This window comes from Orycteropus afer, unplaced genomic scaffold, assembly GCF_000298275.1.
Source record: "Orycteropus afer afer isolate SDZICR_OR568_19922 unplaced genomic scaffold, OryAfe1.0 scaffold00001, whole genome shotgun sequence".
NCBI classification, from domain to species: domain Eukaryota; kingdom Metazoa; phylum Chordata; class Mammalia; order Tubulidentata; family Orycteropodidae; genus Orycteropus; species Orycteropus afer.
Window position 1 is genome coordinate 35793326 of NW_006921588.1, and position 15483 is coordinate 35808808.

The 15483-nt window shown below is 35.9% G+C and overlaps 1 protein-coding gene across 1 annotated transcript in view; it reads left to right on the plus strand.

Annotated features, from left to right (window-relative positions):
- The first annotated feature begins 689 nt into the window (after window positions 1-689).
- Window positions 690-15483, plus strand: part of SCN9A (sodium voltage-gated channel alpha subunit 9) — a 119876-nt gene continuing 105082 nt past the window's right edge. The window contains exons 1-6 of the mRNA XM_007947471.1: window positions 690-947; window positions 9283-9401; window positions 9752-9841; window positions 10608-10736; window positions 12473-12564; window positions 13949-14161. Coding sequence (XP_007945662.1) covers window positions 690-947; window positions 9283-9401; window positions 9752-9841; window positions 10608-10736; window positions 12473-12564; window positions 13949-14161 — 901 coding nt within the window. The remainder of the gene's footprint in view (window positions 948-9282; window positions 9402-9751; window positions 9842-10607; window positions 10737-12472; window positions 12565-13948; window positions 14162-15483) is intronic.

The window sequence follows — 15483 nt, forward strand, 5'->3', positions numbered from 1 at the left end:
CAAATAAATAAATAATAAAAAATGCTTTATACGTTATTTCTTTTTTTAAAGTTGTGGTAAATATCTCACTGCCGTTGAGTCGTTTCCGACTCATAGCAACCACTCCTTGGGTCTCCAAAGCGGTATCTCTACGGAAGTAGATTGCCCAATCTTCCTTCTGGAAGGAAGTGGATCGTGGATTTGAACTGCCAGCCTTCTGGTTAGCAGTCAAGGCTTTAGGTATGATGTCACCAGAGTATAAATATATATGGAACAAATCATTTGCCTTTCCAACATTCTTCACATGTAAAGACATTTAAAAGAGGAAAGGTGAGATGAATTGTATTGATTGTGAATACAGATGAAGACCAAAAAGAATTTTTTTTCCTTTGTTTCTTTGGAATGCTGCCAAATTTTTACTTTCAAGCCATGAAGTGATAAACTCAAAATGTAAATTGATGACAGTTAGAGAACATGGCTAATAAGACAGTCCTTCCTAACAACCATTTAAAAATGTTAGTTTGATACTGTTCTATAAAATGTATTTCTTCTTGTAGTTGAAACTAAAAATCTGGCTTTATATTTCTGTTCTTTTTTCTTTCTTCTGTGCCATCCCTGACAGGCAAACATTTAAGACTTTCTTTTTCTGTTTTTGTCTAGGCCTCTTATGTAAGGACCTAAAAGGGAAATAAAATATACAGGATGAAAAGATGGCAATGTTGCCTCCCCCAGGACCACAGAGCTTTGTCCACTTCACAAAACAGTCTCTTACCCTCATTGAACAACGCATTGCTGAAGGAAAAGCAAAGGATCCCAAAGAAGAAAAGAAGGATGATGAGGAAGATAGCCCAAAGCCAAGCAGTGACTTGGAAGCTGGCAAACCACTGCCCTTCATCTATGGAGACATTCCTCCAGGCATGGTGTCGGAGCCGCTGGAGGACCTGGACCCATACTATGCAGACAAGAAAGTGAGTTTAGTGTGACTTCAGTGGTGGGTTTCTAATTGTTACTTTCTACACAGAATGATATTTTAAACTGAGATTAAGAGGAATTTGCTGAGTGACCACATCAGGGTGATAATATTAAATTAAATTAATATGTAGGATATTCAGAATATATACTTTGAATTTTTCACCAAATTGGTTCTGACAGCAACATACTACTTTTGTGTTCTTTAATCTTTTAAGAGTGTTAAATATAATGTTTTTCCTTTTTAGGCATGACATAAAAATATATTGGTAGAAGCAAAATAATCATCAATTTGAAAAGTCAGAAATGGGGACATGTCTAGAATGAATTTGATGGAGGTAACATAACAGCTGACCTCATGAGAACATATAAAACTGCTCAACTAACAGAGTTTGGAGAGGCACCTCATTCAAGCTGCTAGAGAGAAAGATCAGTTTGAGATACTCAGGGAAAACAAACATAAATAAAAAAATTATCCATTGTTCGAAAAAGAAGGGATGAGATTATCTCATAAAATTACCCAGAAAGTTAAGGATAAAGATAAGCTACTGATTGAAAAGAGAGTATGATGCTGGTAACTTTTTGCAAGCAGTTTGTTCTAGGTGGTGAAAATCAAAGCAAGATAGTGGTGGATACCAAAAAGAAGACAAGTACTGTAGTACTGTATTTTCATACAAATAACACGTGTTGTATGGTATTTTGTGAACCCACAACTCTCTCCTACGTTAGTTTCCTGTGCATGCAGTGTGCATTATACATGTGTGCACATTATTTACATGGGCACATTATTTGTGAAAATAATGGTAAATGGGTGATAATATACGCTGAGAAATTTTCCACCACAAATGATCACTTGCGGCGCTAAATAAATTTAAAACCCATTTTAAAAACGATATACGGTAAAGTATAGAAAAATTTCCACAATCAGAGAATGAAAAAAATATTGAGGATCAGATAATGCTGTAAACTAGTTGCTGGAGTTAACAGACATGGTACAAGGTACTCATCAGTTTGCATTTATTTGCATAGGAAAGAAGAGAAAAGCCTTGTTGTCTGAGACTTGAGGGATAAATAGCAGGATGGATTATGCTGAAGTAAATGTAGGCACATCGCAAGAAATGCATGTTAAGTTGTCTCACTCTTTTCTATAATATAGGAGTTGAAATTGCCTTTTGAGTGTCCATACTGAGAGTTGCAGGAGTGGAGAAGACCTTGATTGCTTTAGAGACATGGGACACGGTTTCAAATAGATGCTACAAAGTTTTTCTTCTGAGAAAGTAAGAAGGAGATTACAATAATTTCTGAGTATCAGACAGAACTAGGTTGAAGCTGACAAGCAGGAGATTGGTAATGGTTAAATCAGCAAGTTTCATATCGTCATCCAACGCTGCTGCGCTGTACAGCACCTGCAGACCTATCACTGAGAGGTTAGGAAGGGTGGGGGTGGGGTCCAATATTTTAAATTTAGTTTGATTTGTTAAAGATGTACACAAAAGTGAGTATTTCTCAATAAAATAGCTAACAAATAAAATAAAGAGCATATTTGTAATGCCTTAAGAAATAACAAAGTGGGACAATACTCATTTCTATAATGGAAATACATGTGTATAGTCAGTAGTAGTTGCTCTGAATAGCAATATCAAATATATTACTTAAGATTAAGACTAGCATGCCAGTCAGCTGACAGTACAGCAACAGAATGGAAAGCTCTTGAGATACTATAATGTATTCTAATTAACCAGTCGTTATTCTGACACAGAAAGGAGTATTGCTGACATTTATTGAGGGTCTCTGTGTCAGGCCCTAGAGGTTTTTTTACAATTAGCACACGTATTTTTCACAACTTGGTGAAATAGGAATTATTACCATATTTTAAGATATGGCACAAAAGCTTTTGGAAAATTAAATAACCTGTAAAATCTTACAGCTAGTAAATTTTGTTGAAGATACTTGAAGTTAAGTTGGTTGAACTCCCTACTGAGGTATTCTGTTATGTAACAACACCTCCTAAAGTCGTTTTTTTATTACTTTTTTTAAAATGATGTGGTAGTCACTGTTTTATGAACTTTACAAACATGAATGAATTAATGAATGAATAAATAGTGAAACAGGCAAAGCAAAAAGCACCCTCTCCTCTACTTAATATTACAGCCTGACAATTCCTAGCCTCTACGGATATTCTTTTCCCAAAAAGGGTCTGCATATTTCTGAACCAGCTACTTCTTAGGAATGAAAGATATCTTTCTGAAATAATCCCAAGATCAGAGATAAAAACTAATATTAACTTAATCTTTATGGAAGTAGATTGCCTCATCTTCCTCCAGTGGAGCAGCTGGTGGGTTTGAACCACCAGCCTTGGGATTAGCAGCCAACTGCCTTACTCACTACTCCACCAGAGCTCTAAAATGACTTGGCAGGTAGGAAAAAAATATTTTCATTTTGATGGAAAATAAATATAAACAAACAAATAAATAAAGGAATGTTTAATGATATAATTTTAGCTATAAAATTTAACTAATGTACCACCCACATCAGTATATTTGGGTAGGAATAGGTCAAACAGAATACTCTGTTTTTCAGTGTTCTCAGTTTTTAACATGTATCTTAGTTCTCTAGTGCTGCTATAACAGAAATACCACAAGTGGATGGCTTTAACACACAGGAATTTATTCTTTTACAGTGTAGGAAGCTAGAAGTCCAAATTCAGAGTGCTGGCTCTAGGTGCTGGGTGAAGGGCCTTCAACATTGGGCTTCAGCTCTGCCTCTTGTTCCAGGCCCACTGGAGGTGGAGGCATCTCCTAACTCAGGCAGCTCCTGGCTGCTGACAGACTGATGAACCTAAGGTTACCAGGTAAAATGACACAATCCCTAGATTAGCAGACAACACAGCAAGCCACTGATTCAAGTCCAGGAACTGGCAATGAAGACTTGTTCAAATGCAGGATCCAAAATATGCCAAAAAGCTAGAGACCTTTCTCAGAGCTTCTCTATATATACTGGAAGCTGTCCACACCCCAGAGGCAACTCAACCATGGAGCTGATTACACTACATTCAATCTCATCATGGGGAATTACCACATCCAGCTGCCAAGCCACTCAAAATCACAGCCCAGACAAGTTGACACACAACCTTAATTACCTCAATATGTGATTGTCATTTTCTTTTGGATTGAAGCTTTAGATTATTAATTTCTCTTCATTTCTCTATGTCTTCAAACATTCTTGATAAAAGCAGTTATGACTTCTGCTTGCAGCTTTAGGGTTGACTTCTATATAGATTGATTCTTTGAGGTGTCAGGTTATTCAGACTAATTGAAAAAAAAACTTTATTTCAGTTATATTTATAATCATTATTGGATTAAAATTCTACGACCTCTAATTTGACCTCGGTTCAGTTTTTATTTATTTTTCCTTGTAATTTCTAATTCTTTATTAAAGAGGATTTAGTAAAGTCATGATAGATAATATGGCTTTGTTTTTATGCATAATGAATATATAAAAACTTTTAAAAATGGTGTTATTCAGCACCTTTATAAGTGAAAGTTTATATCTTTAAGAAATTAATAAATTACCAATCACCTTCTACTGTGGGTATTTAGAGAATGGGTTTACTGTTTTATTATTCTTCATCACCTTAGTAACTTATAGTTTGTCTATAATATCAGCTAGTTGATCCCACTATTTACTAAGAATTCACAATGTACCAGAAACTTAAAAGCTCCATAGACAGTAAGTGCTAGCTTAAAACTACGAGGTAGTGGAGCTGAAGTTCAGAATCAACTCTGTCCAGCCACAGCCTATGCTATTTAAGCATCATTATTTTTCTTTTTAACTCTATGCTGAATAAATTCTTAAGTAAATGAATAAAATGAAGAGAATTCATTTGGACTTTGAAATAGAACCATTTGGTATTAGGACCTCCACATTTACTAGACTCATACACAGATATCAAAAATTCTGCAGGCATACCCCTTTTCCCTAATTATAATTAATTGTGTATGTATCAGAAATTTCTAAAAAAAAGTTTTAATGGAAATTAAAACTGCTACTTTAAATTTTTTAAAATAGCAAACCAAGTTTTAAAGTAATGTATTTAAAGTACATTAAAACTTGAAAAAACTTAAAAATCAAGTGCAAGAAAACTTGATCTTGCCAAGCTAAGTAGTAAGGTTGTGATTTTCATGTTAGCTCTGATGACATTTAGTTCAGAAAGTCTCTCTGAAAATCTTGACTGGGATATGACCCTGTTCCTCTTTTCACTCTTATACTCCTCTATTTATATTTCTTTGTAACACCTGTCAAATCCTGCCTTATAGTAAAATTATTGTATTCCTGTCTTAACACTTTTCTAGTACATTCCTCAAATGTAAAACTCACACCTTATTTATGTTTGTGTTAGGCTGGGTTCTGGGGAGAAGCAAAACCAGTAAAGCTTATAGAGAGAAAGAGAAAGAAATTTATCTTAGGAAAATGGGTCACACACTTATAGAAGCTGGAAAGTCCCCCGTTCTTGGATCAAACATCAAGCTTGAGGCTTTTCCCAACTCACGCAGCTGCAGGGGCTGACAAGCTCAAGGTTGGCAGGCAGTATGCCAGCTATTGACTCCAATGAATGACGACGAATCCAAGATCTCCAAACCGAATGGTGGATTGTTCGCTCACAGACAGCTGTAAGCAGCACAACAGGATCTCAATCCACAGAAGAGTGTCTCTTTTCCCAGGATGTCCATAAATATACTGGAAGCAGGCCACATCCCTAGGGAAACTCCCTTTCAATGGATTGGCTGCTCACAACATAAACATCCAATCCCATCATGGGAACAACCACATCACAATTGCTTAAACCACACAGAATTGTGGTCCAGCCAAGTTGACACACAGCTCCAACTATCACAATGTTTATGCCTGGTATTGGTACAATGACAGACACATAGAACAATGGAATAGAATTGAGAACCAGAAATAGATCCATTGACTCATAGTCAGCTGATCTTTGACAAAGGGCCAAAATCCATTAAGTGGGGAAGAGATTGTCTGTTCAATAAAGGGTGCTGGCAAAACTGAATATCCATTTGCAGAAAAATGAAACAAGACCCATACCACACCACATACCCAAAAATTAACTCCAGATGGATCAAAAACTTTAATGTGAAATCTAAAACTATAATGTTCCTCAAGGAAAAACTAGGGGCAAATTTAGGGGCCCTAATATATGGCATAAATAGACTATCAAGCATAACCCAAAGTGCACAAACAGCAGAAGAGAAACTAGATGAATGGGACCATCTAAAAATTAAATTTTTATGTGCTTCCAAAGACTTCTCCAAAAGAATCAAAAGATAACCTACAGATTGGGAAAAAATATTTGGCAATGACATATATGATGAGGGACTTACTTCTAGAAGTTATAGAAAACTCCAACACCTCAATAACAAAAACACAAACAATCCAGTTAAAAAATGGCAGAAGACATGAAGAGACACATCACCAAGGAGGATATTCAAGCGGCCAACAAACATATGAAGAAATACTCAAGATCACTAGTCATTAGAGAGATGCAAATCAAAACAACAATGAAGTACCATCTTTCCCCAGCTCTAGTAGCAAAGTTCAACAAGACAGAAAATAACAAATGCTGGCGAGGATGCAGAGAGATTGGGACACTCATACACTGCTAGTGGGGCTGTAAAATGGTACAACCACTGTGGAAAGCAGTGTGGTGAGTCCTTCAAAAATTGGAATTAGAAATACCATTTGACCCAGCCATTCCATTACTAGGTAAATATCCTAAAGAAGGGAGAGCCATGACAAGAACAGACATATGCACACCCATGTTCATCACAGCACTATTTACAATAGCCAAAAGATGGAAACAACCTAGGTGTCCATCAGCTGAGGAATAGATAACCCTCTAGGTAGCTGGCTATGGCCAAGAAGTGACTACAGTCTTGTCCCTTGTCAGCTCTACTATATAGCTGGGAATTCTTACAGAACATACGAATACACTTGTAGAAACATCTGCCAACCCTATACATGGTCGTGGGAACACTTCCCCCTGCATAGACATACCTATTTGTTCAGCCTGTGCACCCATCTATGTACCCATAGATCAATGTTTGCCTTCACTGACAACGCAGTACTGTATGTGCAAAAGGGTTCATATTTGTTTTCTGTACCTCCTATGCACCTCTCTATGTCTTCTCCTTCCTCAATGCCACTGTGTTGATCACTCACATTTGGTACACTGCCCTTATCTTCATCCAACTCAATACTTATCTCTACCTATCTAACAGTGCCCCCTCCCACCCTTGGTAACCAATAAAGAAAATTTCCTTCCATATACAAATCTTTCCTTGACTAATACAATATTTGTCCTTCTGTGATTGACTTATTACACTCAGCGTAATATCCTCCAAGTTCATCCACATTATGTGGTGTTTTGCAGATTCTATGTTATTCTTTAGGGTTGCACAGTATTCCATTGTGTGTATGTACCATAGTTTGGTTACCCATTCTTCTGTTGATGGGCATCTAGGTTGTTTCCATCTATTGGCTATTGGAAACAGTGCTGCGATGAACATGGGTGTGCATATATCTGTTCTTGTCCTGGCTCTCATTTCTTTAGGATATATACCTGGTAATGGCATGCTGGGTCAAATGGTATTTGTAATTCCAACTTTTTAAGGACCATAGTCACAAGGGACATCAAGCTCAACTGGCATAACATACTACACAAAAACGTTGTTCACATCCTACTTTGGTGATTAGTGACTGAGATCTTAGAAGCTTGCAAGTGGCTATCTAGATGCAACAATGGGTCTCTCCTCATCCAGAGCAAAGAAGAATGAAGAAAACCAAAGACACATGGAAACACAATTAGTCCAAGCAACTGGTACAACATGCAGTCCTCAGCCTATACAACTATGAGACCAGAAGAACTAGATGGTGCCCGGCTACCACTAACTACTTGGGGGATCTATGTAGGAGATCCTGGATAGAGTGGGAAAACAATTTGGAACAAAACTCAAAATCATTAAAAAAAAATTAAATTAAAAGGTGGACCAGGTTTGCGGGTCTGACAGAGCCTGGTGGAACCACTGAGACTGTGTCCCCTAGCTGCTCTTCAGGTCTGGAATTGAACCCACACCTGTGGTTTCCAACCAAACAAAAGACAGCCATATGAGCTGAACATTTACATTAGGTAGAGACACTCCTTGGGGGGAACAATGGTGGGAGAATAAAAGGGTTGTGTATGCACCAGGAGACAGCTCAGGAGTCAGGTGTACATGGAGGGAAGGACACAGGGAAGAGGTCATTATGGGGAAGAAGTGGGAGGGGAGCTGTTGTGTTGTAAATTGCAGTCAATTTATGAGACAAAGTGTATGTGAACTGCTGTATGGAAAGGATTTTGCTCTGTAAACTTTCAAGCAAATCACAATTTAAAAAAAAAACCTCATACCTTATTTATTTTTAAACTTTCTTTAGTGTCTGATGACATAGCTGATTTCTTCATAATTGTAGAAAGAGATTTTTATTATCATTATTATTATTTGTTTGTATTTTCAATTTTCCTTAGCTAGATACAAATGCCATGGAGATTGCCACACAGCAATGATTACAGTAGCATATTTTAATAATATTTGGTTCTGTTAATAATATTTCATAATTATCAAATTAATTAAATTTTAAAAATAACTAAATTGTTTCTAAAGAAGTAATCAAGTGCCTTAATTTGTTTTTGTTTTTGTTTTTCCAGTTTTAGCTATTACTAGTATGATATCTAAACAGGAAAATTTAACTGGCTGATTATAAGGGTTCTTATAGATCTGATATTCCCTAAACTTATGAAAATAGATTTCTAAAGAACTCATATTTTGGAACATCTGCTACTAACCATGACAACGGCCAGCAAGTACTGAAATGATCAAGGTTTATGGTGAAAATCCTAATTAGTTTTAATTGGTTTGCTAAAAATTCAGAGAAATGGAAGAGAAGGAAGTTGTATTTTAAACTAATATCAATGACCTTAAGTTATTCCTGCTGATTTTGAGATTTGAAGGAAAACGAAAAATAGAAACCAGTTATTTTGGGAGTTCTAAGCAATACAAGTTCATAAACAACTCAATTCATAATTTACTGTAAAGAAATGTATTTGGAGTTCATTGGCCAAGGTCATGAGATAGCTGTATCAATGACCTTGGAACCAAGTCGCTTGAATCTTATGACTGTTTCTTTAATATGGTACTACCACATAGGAGGAAAATGGCTGATAATGATATGATAAATTGCAATTTTGAATTCTCAGTTTTCACTGTTGTCTTTTTCCTCCTGCAGACTTTCATAGTATTGAACAAAGGAAAAGTAATCTTCCGTTTCAATGCCACACCTGCTTTGTACATTTTATCTCCTTTCAGTCCTCTAAGAAGAATATCCATTAAGATTTTAGTACACTCATATCCTTTTTAAAATGCTTACTTGCAGTGATACTTTAACATGTAAATTTTTATGATTTTATGATTCTAGTCCTTTTGCACCTGGAAAAACTCTGTCTGGTTTTAGTTTATTAATTTCAATATAATTAGGTTCCAGCCTCTGAGAAGTTTGGGAAAATAACAGCATTAGCATTTTAGGATGCATTATCTTTATCTATCACTCCGTTGTTCACAGAGACAAATTAAACATTGCCTATAAGCTCATTTAGAGTTATTTTCTAAGCAAAATGTTAGCATTTAAACAATTGTCATTATCAAATATTCAAAGTTCCTACTGTGGTCCCTTATCATATTCCTTGATTCTAAGCCACCTTATTCAACATGCTTATCATGTGCACTATTCTGACAAACTGCATATTTATGACCATGAGTAACCCTCCTGATTGGACCAAGAATGTCGAGTAAGTGGGTAAAAGTACATGTTAATACAGTTTTAGTGTTATCATTGGCATGCTTTTCATATCCTGCCAGGAAGGTATTATAAGTTATAAAAATTGTGTTATTTATCTTAACATGTTCCATAGTTACTTCTCTTTCAGTTCTTTTTTTTTTTTTTTTTTTTTAACTCCTCTGTGGTCTTAACCCACTCAAACTAAGCTTGAAAATTAGATAGTACAGTCTTTTCTGGAGGAATGAATTTAACAGACACCCTTCCCTGTTCTAAGAGATATCAAATTCTCTTATTGTTGAGTGTAGTTTTGATAGGAGCAGTATAGGAATTTTCTGGGAGATCTAAGACCTATGTCCTTAGTTATTTCAAATATATCCACTCACTGGGATTGATTTTAAGGAGCTCTGGTGGGGCAGTGCTTAAGACATTTGACTATTAACCAGAAGGTTGGCAGTTCAAACCCACCAACCACTCCATGGAAGATTTACTGCCTCGAAACCCAATGGGGGTTGCTATGAGTCAGAACTGACTCGATGGCAGAGGGTTTGGTTTTTAGGGGAGTGATTTTGCTAAGGGAATTTTAAGAATTTCTAGGAAGACCTTTATGTAGTTTATCCTAATAGTTAAAGACTGGGTCTATGTGCTTGCTAGCATGCATGCTCTAAGAAGGCTGGGCTTTCTTAGGTTAATCAGACAAAATTAAATCATAAAGATTCAGATGACTCTGGGGTATTAGGCTCTTTCACACCAAATACTCTATTGATTCCTGTGTCTAGGTACACTTTTACTGGAATATATACTTTTGAATCACTTATAAAAATCCTTGCAAGAGGCTTCTGTGTGGGAGAATTCACCTTCCTTCGTGACCCATGGAACTGGCTCGATTTTATCGTCATTGTTTTTGCGTAAGTACTTCCAGTTTTTTGAAATTTATTTATTTTCTGGCATCGAAAATCTCAGACAGCACAGTATTCCAGTAAGAAGAAGCCCTAGAGATCCTGACCTTTCCCGCATGTAATGTTTGCATTTAAAAGATATTGTGTGAGAATTAGTCATTGATAGACAAATATCAAATTTCTCAGAAAGGGGATTTCCTCCTCTACAGTTTATCACACGATTAAAATTGATCATCTTCCTCTACACCCAGAACTTGGATGGATAGTCTGTGAGGTGCCTATTAGGTTCATACTTTCTCCGAGTTCTTATCTAAATAAATAAACAGATATTACCCAGCTCAGAAATTTAAGTTTAGTGCTCTTTTTAGTAACCTATACTACTCCAGAGCTAATAAGTGTATTAAAATCGAAAAGTAATTCTTTTTACAAGCTTTTCTCACAGCTTACTCAACATAACATTAATGTGTTGTCTATGCATTACAGATGCCTGACTGGTGAAAATACAGTTTATTTTCAATGGAAAGATACTACATTGAAATACAATTTTAGCTTATTCATGTTGCTACTCTTTCCCCAAATGTAATTGTATGAAACATGTCTCTTTTTTTAAAAAAATCTCAAATCTAGATATACTTTTTCTTTTTATCATTTTGAATTGTAAAAGTAATGGGTATTTACTGGAGCAATTTAGACAATAGAAAGGAGTCTTAACTAAAATCTGTCACACCTGGTTATGTTAGCCTTGCCCCACCTCCCGGTCCATCACTGTCACTCCTTTCATGATCACATGTGATTGCTGCAGTTCCACCTGCCACCTCCTGATAAGACAACATTGTGCCAAAGAAGGCAGCCTCTTCTCATGCATCTCCTTTTTTTTAATTGAGATATAATTAACATACTATAAAATTTCCTCCTTTTAAAGTGTAAAATTTAGGGACTTTCATGTATTCACAGAGTTGTGCCACTATTTGTTGTCAGGTACCATCGAGTGGGTTCTGACAGAAACCTTAGGTACAACAGTACCAAAGCCCGGTCCTACACCATCCTCACAGTCATTGCTGTGTTTGAGCCCATTGTTGAAGCTCCTGTGTCAATCCATTTGGTTGAGAGTCTTCCTCTCCTTCACTGACCCTCCAGTTTACTGAGCATGATATCCTATTACTGCCACTATTACCGCTTTCTAATTTCAGAATATTTTCATCACCTCAAAAGAAACTTTGTACCTATTGGCAGATACTTGAATTCCCTTCACCTCCTAGTCCCTGGAAACTACCTATATGCTTTCTGTAGCTGTGACTTTGCCCCGTCTAAACATTTATGCTTTGGTGGCATAGTGCCTAAGGCATTTAACTGCTAACCAGAAGGCTGGTGGTTCAAACCCACATAAATGAAATCATACAATATGTGGCCTTAAGGGTCTGGCTTCTTTACCTGAGCATGCTTTCAAGGTTTATAGCTGATGCTTTATAGGAAATTAAATATCTACATTAATATAATGTTAAGGGCCTAATTAGTATTTAATTCTTTATTTAGGAGTTTTGGTGTGTGAACTTTAATAATATAATATTTGTGTTTTGTTTTTACCAAACGAGTGGAACTAAACTAAATTAGTGATAAGAAAAAATACTTACATAACTATATATTTAGCAAAGGAGTTCCAGATATAAAAAATACATTGACTGAAGGCACAGGTAAGTATCTCAGACTCTATCTAAATTCTGAATAACTCTGATTTAATTCTACAGGTATTTAACAGAATTTGTAAACCTAGGCAATGTTTCAGCTCTTCGAACTTTCAGAGTATTGAGAGCTTTGAAAACTATTTCTGTAATTCCAGGTAAGAAGTAATTAGTGTGAAGCATTAGGCCACTCCTAACTCCAACTATTTGGGAGTTTTTTTCTGTTTGTGTGTGTGTGTGTGTTGTCATTGTGTTTGTATATAAACTTATTACAGATATGTGACAGAGTTTGTGGACCTGGGCAATGTCTCAGCGTTGAGAACATTCAGAGTTCTCCGAGCATTGAAAACAATTTCAGTCATTCCAGGTGAGAGTGGGGTTAAACACCGAGGCTGACTTTGATCTTTTGGAAGAAAGAGAAGAAAAACTTTCTCTTACGCAATTTTAATTATATTTAATTTCTGATGGTTTTCAAAATGGTTATTAAAAGTCACCCTGGATGTTTAATCAGTTGCATGGGTCTTGGAAGATGAACATGGCCACTTGGCTCACATCTCAATTTGAAATTTTCCCTGCTGTGTAAGAGTTCACTGTTCATTTTACTTACCCAGGATAGAAAATTTCAATTTGGTTTAATTGCTGTTAATATAGTCAAGAAAAGAGAAAATAAATAACAGCATGGGGTTATTGCATGACATATTGTTATAATTCTTTTCAGTACTTTTTTTTTTAATATATATATATACTTCTTTTTAGCAAACTGTTTCTTAATAGAAAATTAGCTCACTGTTAAGTTATCATTATATGCTACAATTTAGCCTCTTACTTGTTTTGGTGCCATGATAGAGAGATGGTTGTTTTGACGAGCATTTTCTGAATTAGAACTTTAAAGATTATTTTCACAATTGAGTGTGAATATGGCTTGAGCAACCAAGTTATTTATTTTGAAAAGTTGAGTACAGGTAGTCTCTGACTTACAGTGTATTTGAAGTATGACTAACTGCACTTATGACTATTGTCATGACTATATGTTTTTGTTTTTTGCTTGTACATCTTGTTGTTAGTAATATGTGCTAAATACAATTTTATAGCACATAATTTGCTGATGTCATTTTATCTGTAAGTTGATATGTAATGTTTCCAACCCCCAATGACAAATAAAGATTATATATATAAAGTTACTGACAATAAAAGGCAATAATAATGAAAACATTTAAAAAAAAAAAAGTGAGGTATTTGAGTTAGGTCATAAACAACTTACCACAGAGTTGACAATGTAACCCATTGTAAATTGGGGACTATCTGTACTCTTTAGGAATATTTTACTATCTTTTAATTATTCACTGTAATTTATAGAGGTAAAGTGTATTTTAAATGGCAAATCTACTCTTTTGAGCTAGCAGGCTTTATTTTAAAAAATTAGTTTACTTAAGGTCATTGATTTGATGTAATGCATGCATTTCTAGGAAACTTGTTTTTATTTTTGTTTCTTATTCACAGGGTTTATTTCATTATGAGCTCCTTTTCCTCTCATGTTTCCAGGCCTGAAAACGATTGTAGGGGCCCTGATCCAGTCGGTGAAGAAGCTCTCTGATGTCATGATCCTGACTGTATTCTGTCTCAGTGTGTTTGCTCTTATTGGGCTGCAGCTCTTCATGGGTAACCTGCGACATAAATGTGTGCGACATCCACTAGAAGATAATTTAACTTTGGAAAACCTACTGGATACCTTGGAAAGTGAAGAAGACTATAGAAGTAAGATTGCCCCTGCAATTGTCAATAGGTTGAATAAGGCTAAAAGCACTGCTCTCTTTTAAAGTGGCATGTTAGTTTTATTTTAAATATTTTAAAATTATTCAAATATAGATACTGGTAACAATGTAAATTTGAATAATGTTATATATGATTCTAAGCCTTTTGACAATTCCAGTAATGAAAAATAGAATCATTCCGTAATTCCCAAATTCTGTAAAAAAAAAAAAATCAAATTATTCTAAAGAAATAAATGTAGCTATGAATTAATAATACTATCAATCAGTACATTCAGTCATATTCTATACATAATAATATTACATATCAGTATTGCACTTTACATACTGTTGTTATGGAGCCCTATTGGCACAGTTGTTAAGCACTCACCAGCTAATCCAGCTATTTCCAGCTCACCAGTGGCTCCACAGGATAAAAGACTGAGTGATCTGCTCCTGTAAAGACTACAGCCTAGAAAACCCTATGAGGCAGTTCATTTTATCATATAGGGTCACTATGAGTTGGAATCAACTCAACAGTACACAACAACCAAACGTTGTTATATATGTCATCTGAGATGCAACTGTGGATCTCCTCTCATCCAAATAAAAGAAGAGTGAAGAAAAAGGCATCTGGAAACAATTAGTCCAATGATAAGGTGGACCACAAAGATCTCAGCCTACATGACCCTGAGACCAGAAGAACTGGATAGTACCTGGTTACCAATGCCAACCACTCGGAAAGGAATCAAAACTAGAGATACTGGATAGAGTGGGAGGAAAAATGTGGAACAAAATTCAAAAACAAAAATGACCAGAATTACTGGCCAGATAGAGACTGGTGGAACCCCAAGACTATGGCCCTGGGTTGGTACCCTTTGGGCCTAGAAGTGGACTCACTCCCATGGAATGGCTTTCAGCCCAAGAGTAGAAAGACTTATATGCAGAACACCTACCTCAGGGCGATGCACACACCTACTCTAGGGAGATGCACCCTTTAGGCAATCAGTCATGAGACACCAGAGGGGCAGCATTCACATATAGAGAAAGCTGGACAGACAATAATGCATAGTTAAGAAGGGCACAAAGAGGGACGGGAGGGGAGGAGAGTTTGTTATGGTCGGGAATGATAATCAGGGTGTGAGGTAAAATGTGCAGGAACTCTTGAATGTAAAACAACATTACTTTGTAAATTTGCACCCAAAGCACAATACATTTTTTTTAAAATTGTTATATTACATAATATATGTATATTTATCATGTAATATATATTTATTATATGATAAACCACAAAAATCAAACTCACTGCTGTCAAGTCGATTCTGATGC